The sequence below is a fragment of the Drosophila bipectinata genome, chromosome 3R, assembly GCF_030179905.1.
Source record: "Drosophila bipectinata strain 14024-0381.07 chromosome 3R, DbipHiC1v2, whole genome shotgun sequence".
NCBI classification, from domain to species: domain Eukaryota; kingdom Metazoa; phylum Arthropoda; class Insecta; order Diptera; family Drosophilidae; genus Drosophila; species Drosophila bipectinata.
In genome coordinates, this window is record NC_091739.1 from 8,343,973 (window position 1) to 8,367,111 (window position 23,139).

A 23,139-nucleotide genomic window follows, 5' to 3' on the forward strand; every position below is an offset into this window, starting at 1 on the left:
CATCTTTTTAAACCATCATCCTTGGCCTGAAGACTAGAAAGTACTTTGGCAAGAAAAAAAGTCAAAATCATGCCTTGCTCATGTTTTATGTGGTATATTCCGTTGTGTTCTGCTGGGCTGCTTTTAATTGCTTTACATTTTTGTTTTTTATTTTGTTGACGGTGTCCCTGTTGTTCCGAGTGTGTGTGTGTTAGGGTGTGTGTCAGGGTATGCCTGTCTGTGTTTGTGGGCTGTAATGAAGACCCGTGTCGGTCTGCATATTAACTGGCACACTTGCAGTATTTTTAAATGCATAGTGCAGCCTGGCTGGCAGAGCCGGCGAGCCGCCCACTCCAACCCCTAAGCATTTTAGGGCTGTAGTTCAACAGCGAAAACAGAAGCGAGCGGGGCAGCGGTGAAGCGGGGGCTGTAAGTGGATACGGGATCAAGGGAAATGGGCGGGAAAAGAGGGCGGGGCAGTGAAAGAGGGGACTGCGGATGCGGGAAGTAAATTTGCGCACGGCTTTCATTGTCTGTCATAAGCATAAATGGTTATTAATATTAAAGTTCATAACGGGCAGTGTTAACTGCTCATTTAACGGGGCCATGCTTCTGGCCACTTTATTTTTGCCTGACTGCCCCCGAGCTTGGTTACGACCCGATCCCGCCACCGCCACCGCCTCCTGAACCTCCTCCCGTTGCTCATTGATATGTTGCCAGTTGTTTACACATTAAAAGCCCGCTGTGCACCATGACCATAGCAATTTTCAGCCAGTTAACGAAAGCGGCCATTTGAGCCTTATTAAGTCACTAAAATTGCATCAGCAATGCAACATGGTGGCTGCAAGTCAAGGTTTAAGCCTTAATTGAACCATTAATAAGATGCAGAGGTATTAAGCAGGCCGGGCCCTTCGATAATATTCATTAAATGGCATTTTAAATCAAATTAGGCGAATCAAAATATTCATTGACATAATCCCAATGCTCAACAGAAATTAATTTGGGGCTTAAGGTGCTTTTTTATGAATACGTGTAAGCACATAAATAAATTCGGAGAATGTGTTAAACGCGAATAATAAATTAACTATATAAATAAACATATATGAAATCTCTTTCTCGTTGTAAGCGTTGTAAATTATTTTTTGAATGCCTGGCAATTAAATAAAATCAGACGGCCAAACATGAAACGGAAATCCCAACATGTTGTGCACGTCTCCCAGTCCGATATTTCCAATATTTTGCAGTCAGAACCACGCATGGGCTGTACATAAAATCGAAGAAGAAAGGGGATAGCCGTAATCACGCTGTGTTAACAGGAATTATTCATTCATTTCGGAATTATATCTGAGCACTGGCTTAACGATTTTAAACTGGAGTCTGGTGAACAATTTTTTGGCTAGTATTATTTTAATCAAATCGAAAAAATTCATGCTAATCTGACATTGAAAAAAGAAATCTGTCATACATATAAAAAAGAGCTATTGCGACACCTTTAATTATAATGCCATTTCATTAACCTTTTTTGCTTCCTTTCATAATTTAATTCATTAACTTCGTCCGCAATCTTTTCAATCCTTTTCACAAGCTTGGCCAAGTAATTACCATGAACATTTTAATAAAATTACGCATTCAAACGCTGGCCAGTAAGAAAAAACTATGTAAATTAAATTATTTATTATGGTCAATGCGTTTGTTGACAAACTTTAACAAAGCAATTACAAATAGTGCTTAACCAAATACTAAAGTAGAATACGCTAGTTAAATTTATGATTCACTTCTGTGGTGGTACAGGGCTGAGGAAGACGCTGCTAATCACTGGATCAAAATGGCATACAGGAACGTTTCTTTTTTTTTGGCGTGTTCAGGGCTTTATCTACAACTAAAACTGGTATTTACAAAACAATATCTCTTACTAATGGTGGGCATTCTTATAAGGGCTCAGGCACTGAGATCTTTGGACATTGAATTGCTGACTTTTTCTGGTAGGCTAACTAAAACTAGTTCTTATAACTAATTCTAATTCAAATGAATTGCTGAAAGTCCAGCATATCAAAGTTATTGTCAAACTCTGGCTGCAGATGAAAATTATCCGCAGAACTCTTGGTTGACGGCTCGTACGCGTCGGCGAGGTATTTTGTCACGTACTCGAAGGACACAAATTCACTCAAATGGTTGTTGCTAATGGTGATATTGCCGCCGCTCCTGGCCAAGCTAATTCCATTAGCTGTTTCCCCAGAAACTGCCGGCTTCAGCAATTGTTCGAGTTCGCTTAATTGATTAATATTTCCCTGGCCATTGTAGTGGGTGTTGACCGTGCTGTTGTTGCTGTTACTGCTGCAAACGCTTAGAGCATCCGTTTCCGTTGTTGCTGCGGCATAAGTTGCTGTTGTTGTCGATGTTGCTGCCGTTGTTCCTGGTGCTGTTGCTGCTGCGGTTGCCGATGCTGCAGCTCCATTCTGATTGTGCTCAATGATGACAATGCAATTTGACAACTCATTAAAGTTCATTGAATTGTTATTAGCTGCAACACCACCAGTCGCAATACGGCTGCCATCATTGCGGTCTATGCGCAGCAAGGCTTCACTGCAACTATTGCTGCGCTGTTGCCGTTGCTGGTCGCCTGTCACACTCGTTGGCTTAGCACCTGCCATCGTTGCCACTCCGCCCACCGCAGATTCCGAATGGCGGCGTGTTTTGGCCGACTTCCTTCCGCTGCCAGAAGATGTGCAGCTCGAGCCCGAGCCGGAGACGGAGCCATTGATAGAGCTGTTGCCGTTGCCGGATCCTGAGCCTCCGGCAGATTTGCGGCGCATCAGCTGTCCGTTGGCGTTGCGTAGCGCGTGGTTCTTGACATGTTTACGGAGGCTAGAGGGATCCGTGTAGCGCTTCGTGCATCCTGGTAGCTGGCAGGCATATGGTTTCTGTTCCATTCGACCGAAAACGAGAATAGGGTAAAAGCGTTGCGTTAGTATTTGCCTTCTCTCCAATTGAAACCGCAGCGGCTCAATGGCGCTGCCCAAAACTATGCAATTGATTTGTCCCGCCCCCCAAGGCTATCCACTCCACACACACACACACAATCAAGGCACAACAAAACCAACGCACACTCAGCCATAACAGATGGGGCGTAGGACCAACGTATTTGCCAAGTCAAATCGTTTTGAAATGTCATGCTGCATTTTGTTTATTCTGGCCAGGCAGCAGCCGCGGGCGAGCAGCGACAATAGCAAATTCAAATACACTTGAAAAAAAAGAATTACCAACTTGGCTTATTGGTTTTTTAATTTAAATTTAGATCGGGCCATACCCCTCAGTTGGCACCTCAAGTCCCTAGTCCTTAAAAGTCCTAACGAATCAATTAAAATGTTTCATTTCTCCAAGTGTGTGAATGGTATTGGCAACAGCACCATGCCAACACACACTCATGTATCCTTTTGTGATCCTGATTGGCTGTCACGCCCCCCTGGATACCCTTTCACAACCGCCCATTCCCTTCCGCAACGAAAGTAACTCGCTTAGTTTATTCGATTTGCCTGCTGCCTCTGTTGTTGCTGCTATTGCTTTTGATTTTGATTTTGCTGCTGGCTGCCTCTCTGGCCTTTTCTGCTGGTTTTGACCTTTTTTCCGGTTGTCGTACGCGCTGACGCGGCTGCTGCTGTTGGTAGTGCTGCTCCTGCTCCTGCTGCTGGTGCTGCTGGTACTTTTGCCATCGGGGCTCACCAACACAGACATGAAACACACGCAAAACTATAAATCACTCAGGCAGCGAAATGCGAAATGTGCACATGTCATGCTGGCAGCAACAGGAACAGTAGCTGCTCCACACTCTCTCAATTTTCATTTTTTTTTTTTGTTGCTGTTGCTTGCTTTAGTAGCTAGCTGTATTTTTTTGTTGTTGTTTTTAGAGAGAGTGACTCTTGCAAGCTGGGCCGCTAAGCGCCTTGGCAGCCATTAAATCTTAAAGCCGCTCTTGGTCCCAGCTGCATCCTTTGGCAGCCGCTGCCGCTGCAGCCGCGAGCTCTTCAATTTCCTTTTGACACGCATTGCAAATTGCTCGCCCCACAAGCACACCCACACACACACACACCACACCCCCTACCCTACATTTCATTGGAAAATCCACACCTTTGGTCAAAAAATAGCACTGAAAAGCAAGCTTGTTTTGTGGTTACTTGGTGCCAGACTTCGGAGCTTATTTAATCAGGTTTTTTAAGATGTTTAATTTTTAAGAGACAACTATAATAATATAACTTTTATATAAGTAGCTGCAAGCACTATATATACAAATAACATTAATTTCTACCCGTACCTAGTTGCAGACTTTAATTCAGTACTTTAATGCAGTTCCCTTATTGCAACAAAGTTCCACTTTAATTGGCTCCCTTTAAGCTTTTGCCCCATCTATACTATAATTTTGACCACAGGTGTGCTTCGAAAAAGGTGCGATAAAGGGGGAGCAAAGAGGTTGATGGGTACTCACCGTGTCGTAGTGGGTCCTTTGATGTTTCGCCCGATCCGAGCTATTGCTGAACGCTTTGAGGCAACCTTTATACTGGCAGCCATAAGGCCGTTCTCCCGTGTGCGAGCGCTGATGAATTTTTAAATTTTCCAAACGCGAAAATGCTTTATTGCAGCCGGGAAACTGTAATGGAAAAACAAAAAAAAAGGGACAAGGTGTCATCGAAAATTGCAATTACCAAAAGGGGAGCAAGAAATTGCGAAAAGGAATACGCATAAAGTTGTGACCTCGCAGGAGACGCCCGCAGGTGTCATGAAAAAACTTCACCCACCTGCCCTGAAAATTACGCTTTTGCAACAGAAACAAGTGCCATGGCAAAGGACAGTGGGGAGGGATACCATTTCTGAGCGAGAGTCCATTTTCCTACTCGACAAAAAGGAAGGCCAAGCATGAATCCATCAATTACTCAAAAATCAAAATGAAAGAGCACGCCCATGCCAACCAAGGGATGGGATGGAATGGTATGGGATGGGATGGGATGGTATGGGATGGATAGAAGATAGAGTGTGGCCCTAATAACATTACCAGCAACTCTATTTCAAGTGGACTTTCGACTCCGGCTTTTCACTCTGTCAATTTCCGTGATTGCCTTGCGCCGCACAATTCATCATCGCTCGGATGGCAGCGCCGAATGTCAACACGTGCATGATACAAACAAAAACGTAAAAATGGAAAAGAAACTAAAACACGAAATGGTATCCCCACGTCAAGAATTTGTTGTTTGGAGATGCGTAGTCGCTCCGCATAAACAAATGTAGCAGCTGGGCTCGGACAACAAAAAAATAAAAACCAAATCTATTGTTTGATTTTGAAAAATGATATTCCGGACGAAATGGGAAAGGTTGTTACACGACAACAACAAAATCTCTACAGCTATTATAGGAGAATTTTTTGTGGTAAATAAAGTAACTCTGAGTAGCAGAGAAACCCCTCATGAAAAAAATGAAAACCCTCCTATATCCCTAGTAATTTTTTCTAGTGCATGATAACATTTTCTTACCGGACATTTGTTGGGCTTTTCTCCACTGTGGACCCGCATGTGAATGAGCAGCTTGTAGCGTGCGTTGAAGGGCTTGTAGCGCCGAGGGCAATCCAGCCAGAAGCAGGAGAAGTCCTCGCCCTTTCGCACATCCACGTGACACTTCTCGATGTGCTCCACAAAGGTTTGTTGGTTGGGAAACTCCTCATCGCAGGCGGTCCAACGGCAAATAAGCGGTACAGCCTCAGTTTCGGCCTCCGGGTCGCAGCAGGTAGAGTCCGGTTTGGTTTCAATTTCCGCCGGCAGCGAGAACACCTCGTCGTCCTCCTCTTCGTAGTTTTCTTCAAAGTCACTGTCCAGGTTACGGAACTCCTCTGTCTTGATATGATCCTCTGCAAAATACTCCACTAGATCAGACTGTATGGTTTGCGCTGACAGATGTTGCTCGTGTTGCTGATGTTGCTGTGACTCTTGTGGCTGCTGCTGTTCGCCTAGCATCAGTTCGTCCAGCTCATCAATGGTCCAGATGTCCTTGTGCTCACGATTTGGCTTTTCAATAACTTGAGCCAAATTGTGCTGGTAATTCTCGACAGGATATGAAGGTCCTTGGTACATATTCGAGTAGTCACCGTAATTACCCGCGCACATGGGAATGCACTTGGGTGTGCCGAAGGTGGAGTTCATCGAAGGCAACTTTTGTGTGGGCGATTGCTCCTGCTTGATGATCTCTTCCTCGAAAACGTTGCCCAGTTTTGGCGATGCACCTTCATCGGCCGAAGCCCCAATCTCGCCGAGATTGAAATTCAGCCAGGCATCCAGGTGCGGTGATGAGCACGGAGATTGGTTTTTTGATTGGCAATTAATCTCATCATAATTAAAGTAATCAATATCCAGATTGATTGACTCGGCGCAGGTAGTTTGCACGGGTAACTGCGTGTTTTGGGCGCTGCACGGCGTGTATGGGGTGTAGGGGGTGTACGGAGTTTGTGGCTGCACCCCGTTTAAATCGGTGGAGTCTCCAGTGAGACGGGCTATGTCCTCCGGCTCGAAGCGGAAGATGTCCTCGCGGTTAAGCTGAGTATACTGGCCTTGTTGGTAGGGTAGAATACCCCTGTTTCCCGCTGCCGCACACACTATATCATCCTGATCCGACTCCTGCTGCTGATCCTGCCCGCTATAGTTATGGCAATCACTAAACACCGAGTTGGGGGTCTCGGCAGCAAAGCAAAGGTGCGAGAAGTCCGGGAATTGCAGATCCCCCGACACGAAGTTGTTATGTGCGGTTCCTGGTTCAACTTTGGCCGGCACTCGGAAAGTCTGGCGATCCGGTCCTGCTGTCGAGCACATATTCGCACTTAGCGGGGGCGACATGAAGCCCCCATAGCAGGAACCTGCCTTCCCCGAAATCTCCGATGTTTTGACGTACATGCCGCCGTTTTGGCTGGCGATCTTCAGCGTAGACGACATGTTATATATTGTGTTATGGGCTCTTCTATGTTCTGATTTGTTGTCCGCCGGTTGCTTTCACTTTCGCATTTCCGGCAGTTTGTCACCGTATTGCCCAAACTGGGAAGGCTGCCAATTCTTCTTTACGGCCACCGAACGCGGGAAATCCCAGGGAGCTCACACACCAAACACACAAATACACAAATCTGCGAAGAATTGTACTGCGCGCTTCTAGTCCAAAAAATCTTGTTTCGCTTGACGTGACTTCTTGGGTGTCATTAGTACTTGGCACTCGTCGGGATGCTTGGATGTTCACGCCACCGCGATCTAGCTGACAATAAGCCGCATCTCGGCTGCTGCACGATTTTTAAATGCCCGGAACGGAACGGGATCGTCGCTGATTTTACGGGAGCAGAGCAGAGGAGCATTGGATCCTGCTTCTACCGCTGCTGCTGCTTCTGCTGCTGCCGGTGCCGGTGCCGCGCTGCTGCTGCTGATGGTGATGCGACATTCTCTGTTGTTGTTGTTGTTGTTGCCTTCTTGGCACGCACATGTGCTCCTGCCTCAGACCACTATACGGTCTCTGCCTCAGTCGGCTTGACTACCTCACCCCCATCGCTTTTCCGATTTTCCCCCCACCCATGCTATATAGTTTTACTCGATGCTGTTTTTGTTGTTGTTCTCGTTAATACTGTTATTTTAGGTTTATGTTTGTGTATAGAAATTATGCGTGAGTTGTACGAAACATGCCCTATGGGAAATGGAATGAACATTTTTCGAAAATTAAAATGGAAAATGTAACAATTACATGAAAACTATCTCATAAATTGTAGCTAAATGCAAATGTTTTATTGATTATTTTTTTGGCACTTTACAAATTATTTGGTTATTGTTTATATATTTTTCCTTTAACAAAATGGTTACAGCCCTTTAAAAAATATTGTCTAAAAACCTATTCAGAAATTATTATTATTTATTATTCTGATTATTTGCTTATCTATATTTGTTATTTTTAATTTAATAATAATATATAAGCATTTTTATTTGAAATATGATGAACATATGACATAATCATTTTAATTTAAAATCACCCTTGTTCCATCATCGCATTTTCCACAGTGCACTTGACCGTGGCAGTGTCTCCTCTGCATTGAGCCCCTGCCCTTTGCCCCCATCCCCAGGCTTCGCCCTTTCCCCGCCCACTTTTTACATTTCCAGCAATGAGGCACCGCCGAGCTGCTCGACTGTGATCTTGGCAATGCACACATGGTGTGCAAGTGTGATGCTCTGGTGTGTTTGTTGCTCCTCTTGCAGCAGCTAGGCTGTCGAATGTTTTAGCACTATTTTTTATTGCCACATAATTTTCCTCCTTATTTTTCCTCTACTTTTTTGTTTTTTTTTTTGCTCACCAGGCGAGCGTAAGTACTGTACTGTACAGAGAGAGAGTATGAGCTAAATTTATTAAGGAGACTCATTTTCCATTTTCAGAGCCACACACACACACATCGGGCTGTACTCCCTCCAGTGCAACTGAAAATGCATCTCGTACTCCTTTTTTTCTGCCTATTTATAGCAATTTGTCCTGAGAGCTAATGCCTGACAATATGTTTTTAATTTGCGCTGCAAAAATACAATTGCAAAACTATTTGCTCATTGTCCTAGGCCCACAGCTATTTCCATTGTGACTGTAATTGCGATAGTGACATTTCCGGAGCATGAGTCAGTTCCTGCTCCCGCCTATTTCCCATTTTCCATTTCCCATTTACCATTTTGCCATCCCATCCAACCATACCATTTTTCAGCCCCAGCTTTTGCACTTCATCATTAAATGATGCCATCTCCGCCATAATCGCAATATATTTTTTTATGATTTTTGGCAAGCGCCGCACTTTGGCGCACGTTCGCCAGTTCAGATGGGATGGCAGCTGGCCTGCCCCCTGGTTCTTGGCCTGGTCGGAGGTTCTGGTTTCGGGCCGGTCGCGTCAAGTCAATTCAGAAACGTTTAACACACAATTTTTACCACTTGCGCGTTTGTCATTCGCGAATCGGTTCGAACGGAGTGCTGGCAGTCGGGCTGGCTGGCTGCCTGGCTGGCCAAGAGATTGGGCTCGTGGCCAAAACTGTGTGGCCATTGCCTTTGTTGTCGCCCGATTGCGACAAGTTACATCATTGTTAAAATTAGGCGATTTTTGACCATACTTTTTAACGTCAGTGCACTGAGAAAAAAATTATACTCTAATATGGGATTAAGTTTCCGAATAAATAAGAAAAAATTATTGATTTTTGTATGAAAATAAATTAATGCTCTTTGGCCTGTTACATTAGAAACACTTTGTTGTTTAATCAACCATTTTTTTTGTTGCAGTAAATTCTAGTCGCTGGTCTTGGCCAAGACCTATAGACCTGGTCCGCGTCTGATGTCAATGCGATTTGATGTTTATGTTTGTGGCGATGACGCGCGTCGACGTTTCTTGGGAAAACACTCAGCCATTTCCGTTGCCGAAGATCGCTTTCCTCCCCCGGTGATTATTAATTTTCTTAAGATTTAAGGTAATTTGTCTTGTGCGTGGGTAGGCCTGCGATGCTCTGGCTGTCGCGGCTGCCCAATTTATGATTTGTCTGAGGCAAGTTTCAGTTTCAATTAAAACGCGCAATGATTCACTTGGCACCTCCACTTGATACGATATGTGTTCGAAATCCATCCACTTAATTGGCTCCATTGCCAGCAATTGAATGGCCCTTATCCTTGCCACAGCTCCTGCAAATGTAAGCAATTTTCATTTATCAATGAAATTATTTTTGAAACGCAACATTAATGGTTAAACTGGGGTCCTGAATGTATTTGGTCAATATTATGGGCTTATGGTCTGGCCCGGATGGTGGTATTATGCCGCCTGTCCGATGACTTTAATGAAAATCGTAAATAAAACAAGAGGAAATGCACACAATAAAAGCGTACTTTATAAAATTTATTTGTTGCCAAGTAATGAGACTGCGCGGTGTCGATTTGTTAATGAAATTTTTAACTTTATGTTTTCCGCTCTGCAGTCCCTTTAATACGTATATATAAACACATTGGGTGTATGTTGACTTCATAAATTTGTCAATGATTTTCCACTTGACAGTGCTGCAAATGGTAGAGTTTATTTACTTCATATTTTCCATAAGCCGTGTTGCTGATGTGAGGACGGGTTAAATCGGAGTTGGGGTGTTTTTGGTAACAAGATGCATCCATGAAAGATATTGTTATGGTTTCTGTTTGTTTTCTAACCCCAAACATCATCTGTATGCGATTGGGGGCTGTGCTTAAATAAATAAATACATTTCCAACTAAAAGGGTCGAGTTTTAATTAGCTGTCACAATAGGATTAAATAGAAGACATTGTGATTTGATGGATATTTAATTTGAAACATTTTCCCTTTCTTTTTTTTTATAGAAAATGTATTAAAAGATAAGATAAGTAATATATCTCAGTCCTATCATTCATCGTGTTAAGCGAGTAAATTTGTCAGGCCGTAATTTGATTTTGTTTAGCCAAGAAAAATGGAAAACTCTGACATTGTCGCTGTTTAATTTGTAACCTGAGCCGCGCAGGCGCGACACCAACATGAACTAGCACATCGCATCCTGATCCCTTTTCTCTGTTTCCCCCAAAAATCAAGGGATTCCTGTCAAAATGTCAAATGATTGCGTTGACATGCGTGTCGGAAAAGCCACTATTGCTATCGAAGCATTGCTCTTCGATGTGCGGCGGCCGAATATGTTTTAGCATAATTTCCAATTCGAACAAATCTCTGTTGGTCGATGGAGAGAGTGTCACTCACTTGGGCCTAGTCGGTTGCATTATAATGAGCTGTTGCCGTTGACCTCTTGACATTTTAGAGCTCGAAAGCCGAAGCCGAACACATGTGGCAAGTTCAAAAGTTGACAGCAAATTGACTGTATTTATAAACATTTTAAAGGCATAGCATAATAAAAAGAAATAATAAAGAAGCAAGCAAATGAGAAAAAGAAAACTGAAGCGGCTCACGCCCCCCGAATGAATTTTAATATGCAATTTTTACGATTATTGCGCCTGGGGATCACATCTGCATCTCCCTCTGAATTTGAGTCCAAAGGATAAACCGGAGCATACTGGGGCGTTTTTATGATCGGAGACTCCCGTTTACGGTGGCATTTCGTCTAGTCATTAAGTCCACCAAATTCCCGTTGACCGGACCCGGTAGATGGTTATTTACTGTTTCGTTTAATTAGTTAAACATGTGATTTATGCACCCGAACGAACTAGGTGTACTCATATCGCATTTCAGGACCTGTGCCATGTGGAATTTAATGCCTTCTCACCGGTACAACCTCTCGGCTAGGCAGTGTGTGTGTTTTGCATACCAAATCAATGGGCCATCAAAATTAGTTACGTTGGCATTAGCCGTGGCAATGGCCGAGCTCCTAGCTGAGCTTTTTAATTAGTTTTTGACAGTGGGCAGTCCAGCAGTGGACATTTCGCGAATCCAAGGCCAATGAAAATGGAAATGCTAATCGAATTTTGTGAGCATTCTGTATCTCTATGACCTGTGGTTGTAGAAGCATCTCTTCATAAAATTTATTTTGTCGAGTTTCCAGTGGATGGCAATGACATGACCTCGGGATGGCCTAGACTGTCGGTTCCGGGATATCGTATTCCCGATTAATGTAAATTCATATTGAAATAAGGAAACCACAGGTGGAGCAGCAGGCTATATCCACAGAGAACTCAAAGTGCTGAATGGAATTCCCACGCATTTCTCTGGCAGCTCATAATTAGGACCAAGTCAGGAGCAGAGTTCCCATGGCGAAGATCCCAATTGAATGGCGTTAATCGGGCCCGGAAATGCCTCGTTTGTCCGCAGACAACCCATCGAAATTAAAAAGTGTACGTCAGTGTCAAAGACAAACAATAAACCCGAGCACCGAACATCGGGGGCGGATCGCATACATTTGAGTTTTCAATCAGGCCGCCATTGAGGCGTTTCGGGCGACACGTCTGGGCCTTGGGGTTGCACTGGTCGTGTTTTTGGGCCACGCATCATTAACGGCTTTTTAATTGGAGAATCACAACGGGGCGAGGCACTGTGCTTGACTCTCTTCCCCCTAAATCCCCCGAGGCTGCTCCCTAGCTATTTGATTATAGCTTTCTTTCCCACACAAACGTCTCGATGTGCTGACATAATATTTTCACATGTCCTGCAGTCCGTCAGGCTGAGTTCACATCAGGCTGAATGTTATTTTTGCATTTCGCAGCATTATTTTTTCATTTTCCTAAAGCGTTTCTTCGGCCAGCCGCTCCTGTCTTTTTTATATTTTTCTTAATTTTACTAAAAATTTTCATGCATATGCCCATGATGTCCTGGATGAACTCTGAAAGAAAAAGCAGATGCAGCAGGAAGAAAATTCTGTCCTGCCATGGCAACCATCCTTATGCAAGTGTGTCTTTGTGTGCGAGTGTGGCTAAAGCATTTCAGGTTGCTGTGATAGCATAAATAAAACAAGAAAAGAAAGATACATTTTGGTCGGGAACGAAGGTTATATACCCTTATAAATATACAGTTAAACAAAAGTTATGGCACGGTTTTAAAACAGAAAGAATTTATAGTCGGGTTTTAGAACGGTTAGGTAGGCCTAAATTCGTCTCTAAAACCATATTACAAATCTTAAAATAAGAGATATGGTGGAAGGTTTCCTTTCAGGAAGTATTAGTTGGGTTTCTCCAAAAGCATCACCTGGATTTCTTCTACATTCGTCATTTTACGTTCCGTTGTTAATTAAGGATATATATATGTATTCTTCACTTCTATACTGGACCTTATACTATATCGTTATACTCTCTATAAGAGTATTATAAAAGCGCCAGGAAGATGAAGAAGAAAAAAAGGAGGAAAAGCGCGTGCAGAGCAGAACGTGAAAATATGCAAGAAATTCTGTGTATGTCTGTGAAAAGCTCGCACTGTACAACAAAAAATTAAATAAAAAATAAGAAAAATGAAGAAGTCCTCTGCCGCTGTTGCAATATTTCTCTTAATGCGTTGCATTAATTTTGCCAGCATAAAGATAAAGGAACAAAGCAAAAACGCCAGCGAAACTGTCATGGTGAACAAAACCATGCATATACAATATTTCTTTCCCTTTCAGCAAGGAATCATTTTAACCGAAATAGTTTCCCTGAGCAACTCTCTTTTAATGGCCCTCACTCGACCCTATTAGACAACAATTTCGTTTGAGGCAGCAAAAACGTTGGGGTGTTCCTTTGGCATATATGCCATATGCACTCTGGCCAAAATTGCTCTCAAAACCCTGAATATTAAAACGAATGGGGACAAATACATTCGAGTCAGTCTACCCGAAATTCAAGAAAAGTAAAAGCATAAAACATAAGAACATGAACTTTTTAAATCCGTTGCTAAAATTTTTTTAATTTTGCAAAATATATAAATCACGCAACTCCAATGACCCCATAAAAGTTGCATAATGAGATTCAGTACGGACGAGGTGGAAAGGAGGCTGCGTCTGCTGACAAGTTGATTGCATGTCGCTGCAATCCCACCGCCCACTTTGCACCAGCCCCCTGCCAGCTGACAAAAGCAGACATCGAAGCAGTGGAGATCCGGACACCAGACCGGACACTCTGAGCAGCAAAATTAAAGCCATGCCGGCTGGCAGAAATTAAATGAAAAACACATGAACACAGCCCGTTGACAAGACAAAAGTCCCTGGCCTGTGGCCGAGTGTCCTGGTCAGTCGGTTGCAAAAGTATATTTAATAGGATTTTAATGGAATGTATTTAAGAGTTCATCTTTCTCCTCCCGATCGAATCTATTATTTTATTGTCCCAAAATCTTAAAATTTTCTATTAATCTTATGATTGTATCTCGCGGAAAGAATTAAACACACGACGCCCAAGAACCCGAACTGCCAAATCCTGCCAATCAGCGGGCAGGACCAGGAGCAATCTGTACAAGATACAGGTCAGCCCTGGCAGGTGAATCTCACTCTCGCCCCTCAGCATCCCGGAAACGACCCGTTGGGCAACCTCCTCGCCGCTGATCAGAGGATAGAAACTTCGGACTCCGATGTTGTTGCTAAGCTCCCTAACCTCGTCATTGGTGCGCAGGAATGTGGGGAACACGGTAGTCACCTTGATGTTCTTCTGTTTCTCCAGAGCCAGTTCCAAGCGCAGCGCCCTCATGTGAGCCATAGCTCCAGATTTGCTGGATGCGTAAGTTGAACTATAGGCCAGCGGGAAAAGGGCTAGTAATTTAGGAAAGTTATTTAGGAATTAAGAGTTATTTCAGGATTAGGAAAAATATATCTTACCAGCTAATGAGGCGATAGTTACTATGAAGCCCCGTCGTAGCTCTTTCATTTTTGGCAGGAAAACAGCTTTGGTCTGGTGGGTAAAAATGTTTGATTATTGATTAATTGTGTATTTATTGTTATTACTAATTATTTTTAACAATAAAAAAGAACACAGAAAGCGTAATCTACTACTAAAAAAGTGTAATTGCCACCAAGCAAATATTCACACATAATTTTAAACAATTAAAAAAATATGAACCATATAATAGTTCAACTTCTGTTGACCTTGTAGCTAATTAAAAAGAGAAACACTTAAAAAGCAATAAAAAAGTTAAGATTTTTATTTTGAAGCTTTGGCGGCGATGTCTCTTATTACTTTATAAAGTTTTTACTAACTTACCCAAAAATGCGAAGTTAGATTTACATCCATCATGAGCTGGACATCTGCGGGGTCAGGGTTCAATGGTTTTCGGAGCAGCAATACACCGGCATTGTTCACAAGTACTGTTACCGGTCCCAGATCACGAACCACCTGGGTGTTTAGCTCAACAATTTCTTTATAGGAAGTGACATTTGCCTATTATAGCAGGTTGAAGATATGAGTTAAGGGGAGGGTAAGGTATTAAAAATTTTTTTTTTTAATTTTTTTTTTATTTTTTAAATTGAATGCATAATATTTGAAGAATATTGTGTCAAAATTTCAAGTCAATTAAAGAAAAATTGACGAAGTTATTAGTTATTGATGAAGTTGCTTGTAAACGTTTTACACTGGATTTGTTTTGTGTTTAAAACTTTTAAGCGTTTTTCCCACAACTCACGTTTTCAAAGTCGGTGCCCCTCATAACTTCAAAACTACTGCACCGATCCTTTTGAAATTTTAAACACTATTTTTGTACATATTTTACGAGGTAACGCTGTCGAGTTTTTTTTTTTTTTGTTCATAATCTTGATTTCGCAATGACAAATTAACCGATTTTTTCCCAAAATATTGAGTTTTTCACTTCAAAGTCTTCAAATAAATTAAAAAATTGCAATTTTCAAAAAACCTTTACAGCGTTACCTGGGGCGAACTATTATCTAACGAATGAATTTTCATTTTTTGATTACAAATGATCCAGCACCGAGTTATGAGGGGCACCGCAATTCAACTTTTTTTGGCGACACGTCCGGACAATTGCTACCATTGCCATATTTTTAAATATTTTTTTGTAAAAATTTGATAAAACATTCTTCTAATGTCATACTTTAATATACCGTTGGTTGAATAATTAAATTTTAACTGTGTCGTCAGGAAAAAAATTACAAAAACATGGCTTTTTTCGCATGATTTGACCTTACCCTCCCCTTAATTCATGAGTTAATGAGTTAATTCATTTCACAATATTCTGCATTATTTTACCTTGTAGGCCTTGGCGCGAACCTGATAGCTGTCCTGGATCTGCTTAACAGTGGCCTCGGCTCCGGAAAGATTTATGTCCACCACGGCAACGTTGCAGCCTTTGTGGGCCAACTCTAGGCAAATAGCTCTTCCCAGTCCATGGCCACCACCTGTAACCTTAATAATTTTATTGCAATTTGCAATAATCGTTAGAACTGGACCGTGTAATTAAAAAAAAGTTTCTAAATAAATTAAATAAAATAAGGAAATTAAAATCAATGAATTAATACCTAATACAAGTCCTAACCTTTTAAAAGAACCTTTTCCTTGTAAAAGTATTTACCTGAGTTTCGTATTAATTTATTCCAATTTGTTAGGGTGAGAAATTTGGGTGCATTGCTCCAGTTGTCGCGTGGGACATTTAATGTTATTTATTATTTGTATTTTTTAACCAGTCCATTACCCTTTTTTTAGTCGAATTTTTAACACATTTCGTTATTTAAATTTTGTGCATATTCCACAATTGAATTGTCATTAAAACATTGGTAATAGGTACTTTAAAGAATGTTGCTATTATCAAAATTAAAATTTTAATATCCACAATAAAGGCTCTTGATGAAACTACTATTTTTATGGAATAGCCTCTAATTACTGACTAAGGTGAGTAAGTTTCAAGACTTGTTTTTTAACCTTATTACTGGTATAAGCTTGTATGAATTGTTATTTTAGAACTAGATTGTTGTATATTGTAATATGTACTATTTTGTTTAAAAAACTATTTTGTTTTGAACTTCTTTTGAGTAAAAATAACTCACCACAGCCACTTCTCCCAAAATACTCTTCGGCGATTGGCAGCAGAAGATCGTGGCGAAGAGCTTTTGCAAAATAGCGGCCAAAACGAGCAGTGGCGTGAGAGCTGCTAGGCCAATTACACCGATTTGAGCTTTGAGCTTCACCAGAGCATCTCGCACCGCTTCCGACATTTTCCCTTCCGCTGATTTAAGAAACGTCCGAGTCGCGAGAGTTGCGAAAACGCTTTGATCGCCAAACGCAAGCAGCGATCGACTGCAAGCCAAAAGCAAAACTGGCTTTCTGAAAAGATCGCAATGAATTCGAATTTATTTCTCACTGACCCGGTTAACTGAGCTCGGCTATTAGCCGTGTCTTTATAAGCATTTATTCATGAACTCCGAAGTGACAAGCTGAAACGAAGGCAACCCCGGCAAACAAATAGAAAAGTCACCTCCTGCACAGATGAGACAAGCCCGCGGTCCCTGTCCCAGGCCGGGTCCCAATTCTGTGCCGGTTGCGGTAAGTAATGTTCAATATGCACAGCAGCAGAAACTACAAAAATAACAACAGCACTTCCAATAACAACACGCTCAACCCGAGCCAGGCCATTAGTAATAAATAAAAGCAATTTTTTGTGAACTACAAAAACCAGCAAAGAGACTACAATTGTAGAACAGCCACCAAGGTACATGAAAAGTACATATACCTCGGCATATATACAAATATTCCGAGCTGGAGCTCAATAAAAAAGACACAAAAAAACATCAAGAGATGCCAACGAAAAAATGATTTTCTGACAATAAAGTGGATTCCCATAAACGACACAAAAAAAATGAAGCACATATACGAACACATAGGAATGGAAAATAGAGGCAGCCAAAGGATAATTTCATATATCAGGGGGCTAGGGGTAAACAAAAAATATAGATGGAGCTGTGCCGGCTGTGGTTTTAGTTAAAAATAACAGAGCGCGACACAAAAACGAGAATCGTGGAAAATGTATATTTCATATTCAGTTTATTTTCCTCAATGTAAGACCATAGATTTTTGGATGCAGCTTGTAGGTCATACTAATATAAATAAAATATATTATAGTTCATCCTCAAAAGATATTAAAAATAATGAACTAATCTAAAAGATAATACCCATTTTATTTTTTTTTTTAAATGCTGTTAGAGTATTTAGGAGTCGGTTGGTTAGAATGTATAAATGGCCTATAGGTTACGCTGCTGTCTTTCCTCCTTCTCACTCTGGCAATGGCATTTTAATAGAGTTCTAGATCGGCAAGGTGCTCCTGCCTTCTCACTGCCCTCTCGCCCTTCAATGGGGACACTTTGGTTTGCGTTTCAATTTATTGCACTTGACGCACTCGAGGGCATGTGTCGATCGCTGCCTGAGCTCAAGTTTTACTCCGACCTCGCTAAGCGGCAAATGAAACCTACCCTTGCACTTTATCGGAGGTTAAGATGTTTAAACTTTGAAGTAGAATAGAATACCTTTAAATTTAAACAAAAATGTATTTATTTACTTTAAAATTTTAAAATATAATCTTAATTATAAATTTCTGTAGAGTTTTTTTCTCTGCCTATGCCAACTCTATGGCTCTACATATGCAACTTCTGAGTCGCTTTTTATGTACATCTGCACATTTTTTGGCACAATTCCGAACCTCGCTTGCTGGTTTTTATCCTTTTTTTTGCATTTTTCTCTGAGCTGCACGTGATGCAATTTTGTATTTATTTAAGAAATTGCTCCGAAATCGGGTCACACTTCATGCACGTGGTGTTGCTTTGCATGCGGCTTTTTTTGGGCTATTGAGCTTCGATGATTTATGTGGCAGGCGTCTGGGAATTTCGAGGCACGGAGAACACTTGGAATTCGGGTGCCCCAATCATTTTATTCGCAGTCACAAGCTAAGGAGATTCATGCCACGCCGTGGTGACCCTTTTAATTGTCACAAACTCCGGGCCACTCGAAGCTGCCTCAACAACACTCAAGCTCAAGTGACCTTTAAAAAGAGCTGGTGGCTAATCGAGTAACCTAGGTCCCCCAACTGCTACAAAAAGCCATAATTAAGGGATGATAATACAGCTTAAAAGAGGCAGCAACAAGTATACATGGCTATAGTCAACTATTATTTGATTGCGATAAAACCTCTAGCTTTTATATCCAGTGTATATATTTATAACCATATGTTATAAGCATTTATTTTATAAAAGTTAACAAGTTTTCATTAGGTATTCCTACAAATCTGGTTTTAACATGTTCATTTAATATGATTAAGATTCATTTAAGATGATATTCCAGGTTTTTCACATTTAAATAAATAGTCATATATATGTAAATATTTTGTTTACCTTGTAGATTAACTATATAGCCACTATATAACTATGCTAACTTTAAAAATAGCTAAGGCAACAACACTGATAGTGCGCAGTACTATCCACCAACACCGGAAAAACGTGAAAAGTACTTAAGGTAAAGGATTAGAGCTGGTTAAACCTGAGCGCCAGAGTTTCCCACGGCAAAGGATAAAACACGGTACTGAGGGGGAAGAGGCAATGGCATGCTGCAGCTGGCAGAGGAAAGTGGAAAGAGCGTCAAGGGGTTTGAGAGCTCAAACGCGTTAATCTCGATGGCTTCTACATTTTTTCCATTATTTTTCTAATATTTCACATTAGCGTGTCGAGCACTTAGAGCTTAGAACCCTTGTAAAAAAGTAAAGGGGCACAGGAAGGCGGGGAATCGAGGCAATTTCTCAACACGACTGTCAACACCAATCTGAAGTGCTACCGCAGCAGCAGCAGAAGTAGAATGAGCCGTAACAACAACAGCAGCTACCAGCATAGGTCTTAATGAGACAACCCAGGATAACAGGCCATTTCGATTATGATCCTTGAACACATGTTTCAGTTTACAGTGTGGATGCAACAAGTACAGCGAGTCGGTAAAGTAAATAAATTAGCTGGTCGTGTTATGCGCAAGAGTCTCAAGAATCGAACATATTCTGCAATCCGACACCCGTCAGGACACTGGCAGCTACTGCATCCCAGGCACACGGATGTGTTTGTTTAGGTGCCAGGATAACAGTTTCTCACGCCTGCCAGCAGCATCCACATTCATATCCTCGCCCATCCTAAAGCCACTTGAACCCGCACTGACAGTTGCATGTCATAATTTAACAGTCGGCGAACGGATGCGGCAGGTTGCCAGGATAATCAAATTGCATTTCTTGCTCCCGTTGCCAGATATTTATTTAGCTGAGGTTTTCCAACATCAATACCAAGGCAGCGATCCCGAGTGAGCCCCTTTTTTTATGGCTCCCCAAAATTTTACTACCGCCGGATGGGATAATCCTTATTGACATATTTATGCACGGTTCAAGCAACGAAATGGAAATTTTTGGCGTCGCATGGTTCGCTGGCATTTGCTGCTCGTTGGGGGCGTGGCACTGGGCTAATGGGCACCACATGGAAGTGCCTCAAAGGGAATGAATTAATGCCACATCCTCTAGAATAGTGCAATTGATACACAAAAAAATTAATAGAAAGGCGAATATTTATTTTTTTAGCTTAAACAATCCTTATGTGGTTTAAAAAATACTTAGTTTTTTTATAGTAATTTATAGATGATTTAATTTTTATATATTTTATAGAGCAATAAATGTATTTAATAGACATACACTATTTTTTCCTGTGCATTAATGACTTGTGTTTGCCTTTGGGTTCAAGGTGCAGCACATGGCTGTCGAGTTCTATGGGAATTATCTAAGGAAAATACGTTACGTCAACCAGCCAACACCTGTGTCAATGCGACAGATCGGGCGTTGCGCTGCTTAATTCTCGTAATTAATTTTCCATGCCACAGACAGATACATTTGCACACAGATACCAAACACAGATACAGAGACAGGGACCAGGCGAGCAACATGGGGCAAGGACAATGGCAGGAGCCCTGATGCACGGCATTAACTGAGCATGCAAACGATGCGTCAACGATGGTCCTCGGCCCAGGCAGCTAACGCTATTATTTACACAACAAACACTTGTAATTACACAAAGGAGCGAGGGAGTAGGACGGAGCCGCAATTAAAAGCGAAAGGATAAACACAAATAAATGAGAGACACAAAAGGGGCAGCCGACAAGACGGCTGCAACTGACTTGGACGAGTGGGCCAAGGCATAGACAATGCCAGTCAAATAGGAGCCGGTAAAGCGGCAACACTACGGCCCAAAGACAACAATGACAAAAGGACGAAAGGACCGACAAGGCGGACGGCATTAAATAATTGCTCATACACGAGTGCTACGCACAAAAGCGTTTAGAAGAGGCCAAGTGGAGCAAAAAATTGTCCAGCACGTGTTAGAAAGCCCCTACCCCTACCAGTTTTCGTCGTGGTGTGCAAAAACTAGTTAACAGCTTTTATTTACTTGGCAAACAGACTGAAACGTTGTAAAACAACAAATGCTTAAGCCGCAGGATATAAGCATAACAGCATACTCAAACAAACACATCCTTGCACTGCAAGGAAAGTAATGACGATAATTTAGGATATCATATAAGTTTCCAAATACTTTATAAGGTAGACATACATATGCATTTATTATTTCTATTGATAGCTAGAGCCATTCAAAATAGTTATTTCTAGTTCCTAGGGATTTTTTCTGCCAGTGCATCCCAAAAGGAACACGAACATGGCAGCTTAGCTTGGTCAAAAAGTTCCCGTTGTCCTCTGTGGTCAACAGCACGGGCAAGGACGATATAGAGCCAAACGTGCAAGTGACTGCAGCGCTGGACATTTCATAACCAAAGTGAAAAGTTGGAAAACAATAACAGGCAACGAAGCGACGCACACATGTACTGCCTAAGCAATGGTGTCCCTGAGTCCTTCGGGCGGGATACGCTCCGCATATAGAAGGGAAGGGACTTTGTCATGGAACCTTCTCACAGCCAGTGAAGGCTAGTGAACAGCTCGACCAGCCCTCGACTTAGTCAGCCGACGTGGCGTATACACAATGTCCGATACTGTACCACTACCACCGCCACACTGGAAATTGTGGTTCAGACATCTCATGCCCATGTAAACAGGTCACACATATAAATTTTAGGTCTCTATTTAGGCGAAACAATGTAAAAAGCAATTGCAACAGCAACATGATCAGCTTGATGACAATGCAACAACAGGAGCAGAGGCAGCAATGCTTCCGACAACTTTCGACAAACAAACGAGGCAAACTAGGCGCTTCCAACTAATGACGACAACCAGAAACCAAAATGCATTGAAAATGTGCTTGTAAAAAGGTTATGACAACCATGGCAACAAGTTAGTGGTGAAACTAGAGGTTGTGGAGACTGAGCATGAAATTCAATAACCAAACCGATGATAGCTTCACAAGCAGATCCCAGCAAATCCCTGAAAAGCCATGCAAACAACAAGACCAGCAACCAAAATGCAGTATATTGGTAAGAAAAATGAATATGCAAACGCCTTTACAAGTCCTTAGCATACTCGTCCATGCGAGGTCCGGCAACAAAAGCCTGCTTAATGAGAATAATAGCAGATTTTGGGCAACCAAAAAGAGAGCCGTCTTCGAAAGGCCTCCTTGGTCTGGCTCAGGTTGGTTAATGGCTTGTGTTTGTGGCAGGAAGTTCGGAGGCAGGACTTCGGAGTCCGGACATTGTCATGTGCTTTCTGTGGTACTCTCCTGACACATCTATGCTGCCAGTCACTTGGAGCGAAATTTCATTAAGTTGAAAATGCACTTGCAATAGGAAGAACTGCGGCTTGACAGGCGTAGCCTTTTCCAGTTATTAACAGGAAGAGACCACATCGTCGGACAACCGCAACAGCCAACTCCATTCTATCAGCTTGGCGATTGCCTCAATTTGCCTTCAATTAAAAATAAATTGAGGCACCTTGTTTTGCGGCAAGCTGAATAGGAAGGAGGAGCTCGCTTCACTCGGTTGCCCCACACCACCCGAAAACGAAACGCGACCACCGCAGTATGGGGCCAAAAAAATTGATTTTAACTTCGGTTGCCGGCGTGTATTTATAAACTGAATTGTCATTTTCCCCTTTTCACGTTTTTAGTTTTTTTTATTTGGTTTTTATGCCGATATACATAGAGTTCTTGAAATGAAAGAGCATAACGCAAACAAATCATGGACCGATACGCACACATAAAAATGCATAAATATTCTATTTTGAGTTGACATTTTGACAAGTGAATATGAATATTGCAGGACCAGGGCTCAATTTATAATTGATACGTATAAATAATGGACAAAGCCATTTTGTAAATGGATTTAATGAAATGAACAAGAGATGCTTTTTGTAAAAGCTAGTCCACAACAAAAATAATAAAAGGGCAAAATAAACAAAGGTTTTAATTTGCGGCAAACAGAAATCTGGAGTACCCTTTAACATTTTCAAAGCTTTTAAGCGTACTTAAGTCCATAATTTAGAAAATTAATTAGCTAAAGACTTTCAGTATATTTTATTATCATTTTAAAGTAGTATGGTTGATAAAGAAAATCTTAAACCTAAATAAAATATGTTTGTATTTTAATCAAATATTAGTTATCTCTTTTTGTCAACCAATATACCCCATGACCTTTAACTATCACATTTTATTAAAAGCAATAATGACCAGGGGGAGTTTGTGTAAAAGTCAACAATCATAAATTAAATTAAATTTTTTACTAAACAATGGATA

The 23,139-nt window shown here is 41.6% G+C and overlaps 2 protein-coding genes across 2 annotated transcripts; both read right to left on the minus strand.

Moving 5' to 3' along the window:
* Positions 1-1,679: 1,679 nt before the first annotated feature.
* On the minus strand, positions 1,680-7,274 carry lmd (lame duck). The gene is made up of 3 exons (XM_017246809.3): positions 5,499-7,274; positions 4,460-4,621; positions 1,680-2,900 (listed from the first exon to the last, which is right to left on the minus strand). The coding sequence occupies exons 1-3, from the start codon at positions 6,942-6,944 to the stop codon at positions 2,001-2,003; spliced, it is 2,508 nt and encodes an 835-aa protein (XP_017102298.2). The 5' UTR covers positions 6,945-7,274; the 3' UTR covers positions 1,680-2,000.
* A 6,513-nt stretch (positions 7,275-13,787) lies between these two features.
* On the minus strand, positions 13,788-16,772 carry LOC108128526 (estradiol 17-beta-dehydrogenase 11). The gene is made up of 5 exons (XM_017246204.3): positions 16,447-16,772; positions 15,653-15,808; positions 14,654-14,830; positions 14,272-14,344; positions 13,788-14,205 (listed from the first exon to the last, which is right to left on the minus strand). Exons 1-5 carry the CDS (start codon positions 16,612-16,614, stop codon positions 13,814-13,816), a joined length of 966 nt encoding a protein of 321 aa, XP_017101693.2. The 5' UTR covers positions 16,615-16,772; the 3' UTR covers positions 13,788-13,813.
* Positions 16,773-23,139: the final 6,367 nt, after the last annotated feature.

Excerpts from the sequence above, each read along its gene's own strand:
- lmd (XM_017246809.3), bottom strand. The coding sequence starts at position 6,944 with ATGTCGTCTACGCTGAAGATCGCCAGCCAAAACGGCGGCATGTACGTC. Across the intron at positions 4,622-5,498 it reads AAAAGCCCAACAAATGTCCG|TTTCCCGGCTGCAATAAAGC; the intron begins GTAAGAAAATGT and ends TTTCCATTACAG. Across the intron at positions 2,901-4,459 it reads AAAGGACCCACTACGACACG|AAACCATATGCCTGCCAGCT; the intron begins GTGAGTACCCAT and ends CGAATGGAACAG.
- LOC108128526 (XM_017246204.3), bottom strand. The coding sequence starts at position 16,614 with ATGTCGGAAGCGGTGCGAGATGCTCTGGTGAAGCTCAAAGCTCAAATC. Across the intron at positions 14,345-14,653 it reads ATCTAACTTCGCATTTTTGG|ACCAAAGCTGTTTTCCTGCC; the intron begins GTAAGTTAGTAA and ends TTTACCCACCAG. Across the intron at positions 14,206-14,271 it reads AACTATCGCCTCATTAGCTG|CCCTTTTCCCGCTGGCCTAT; the intron begins GTAAGATATATT and ends CTAAATTACTAG.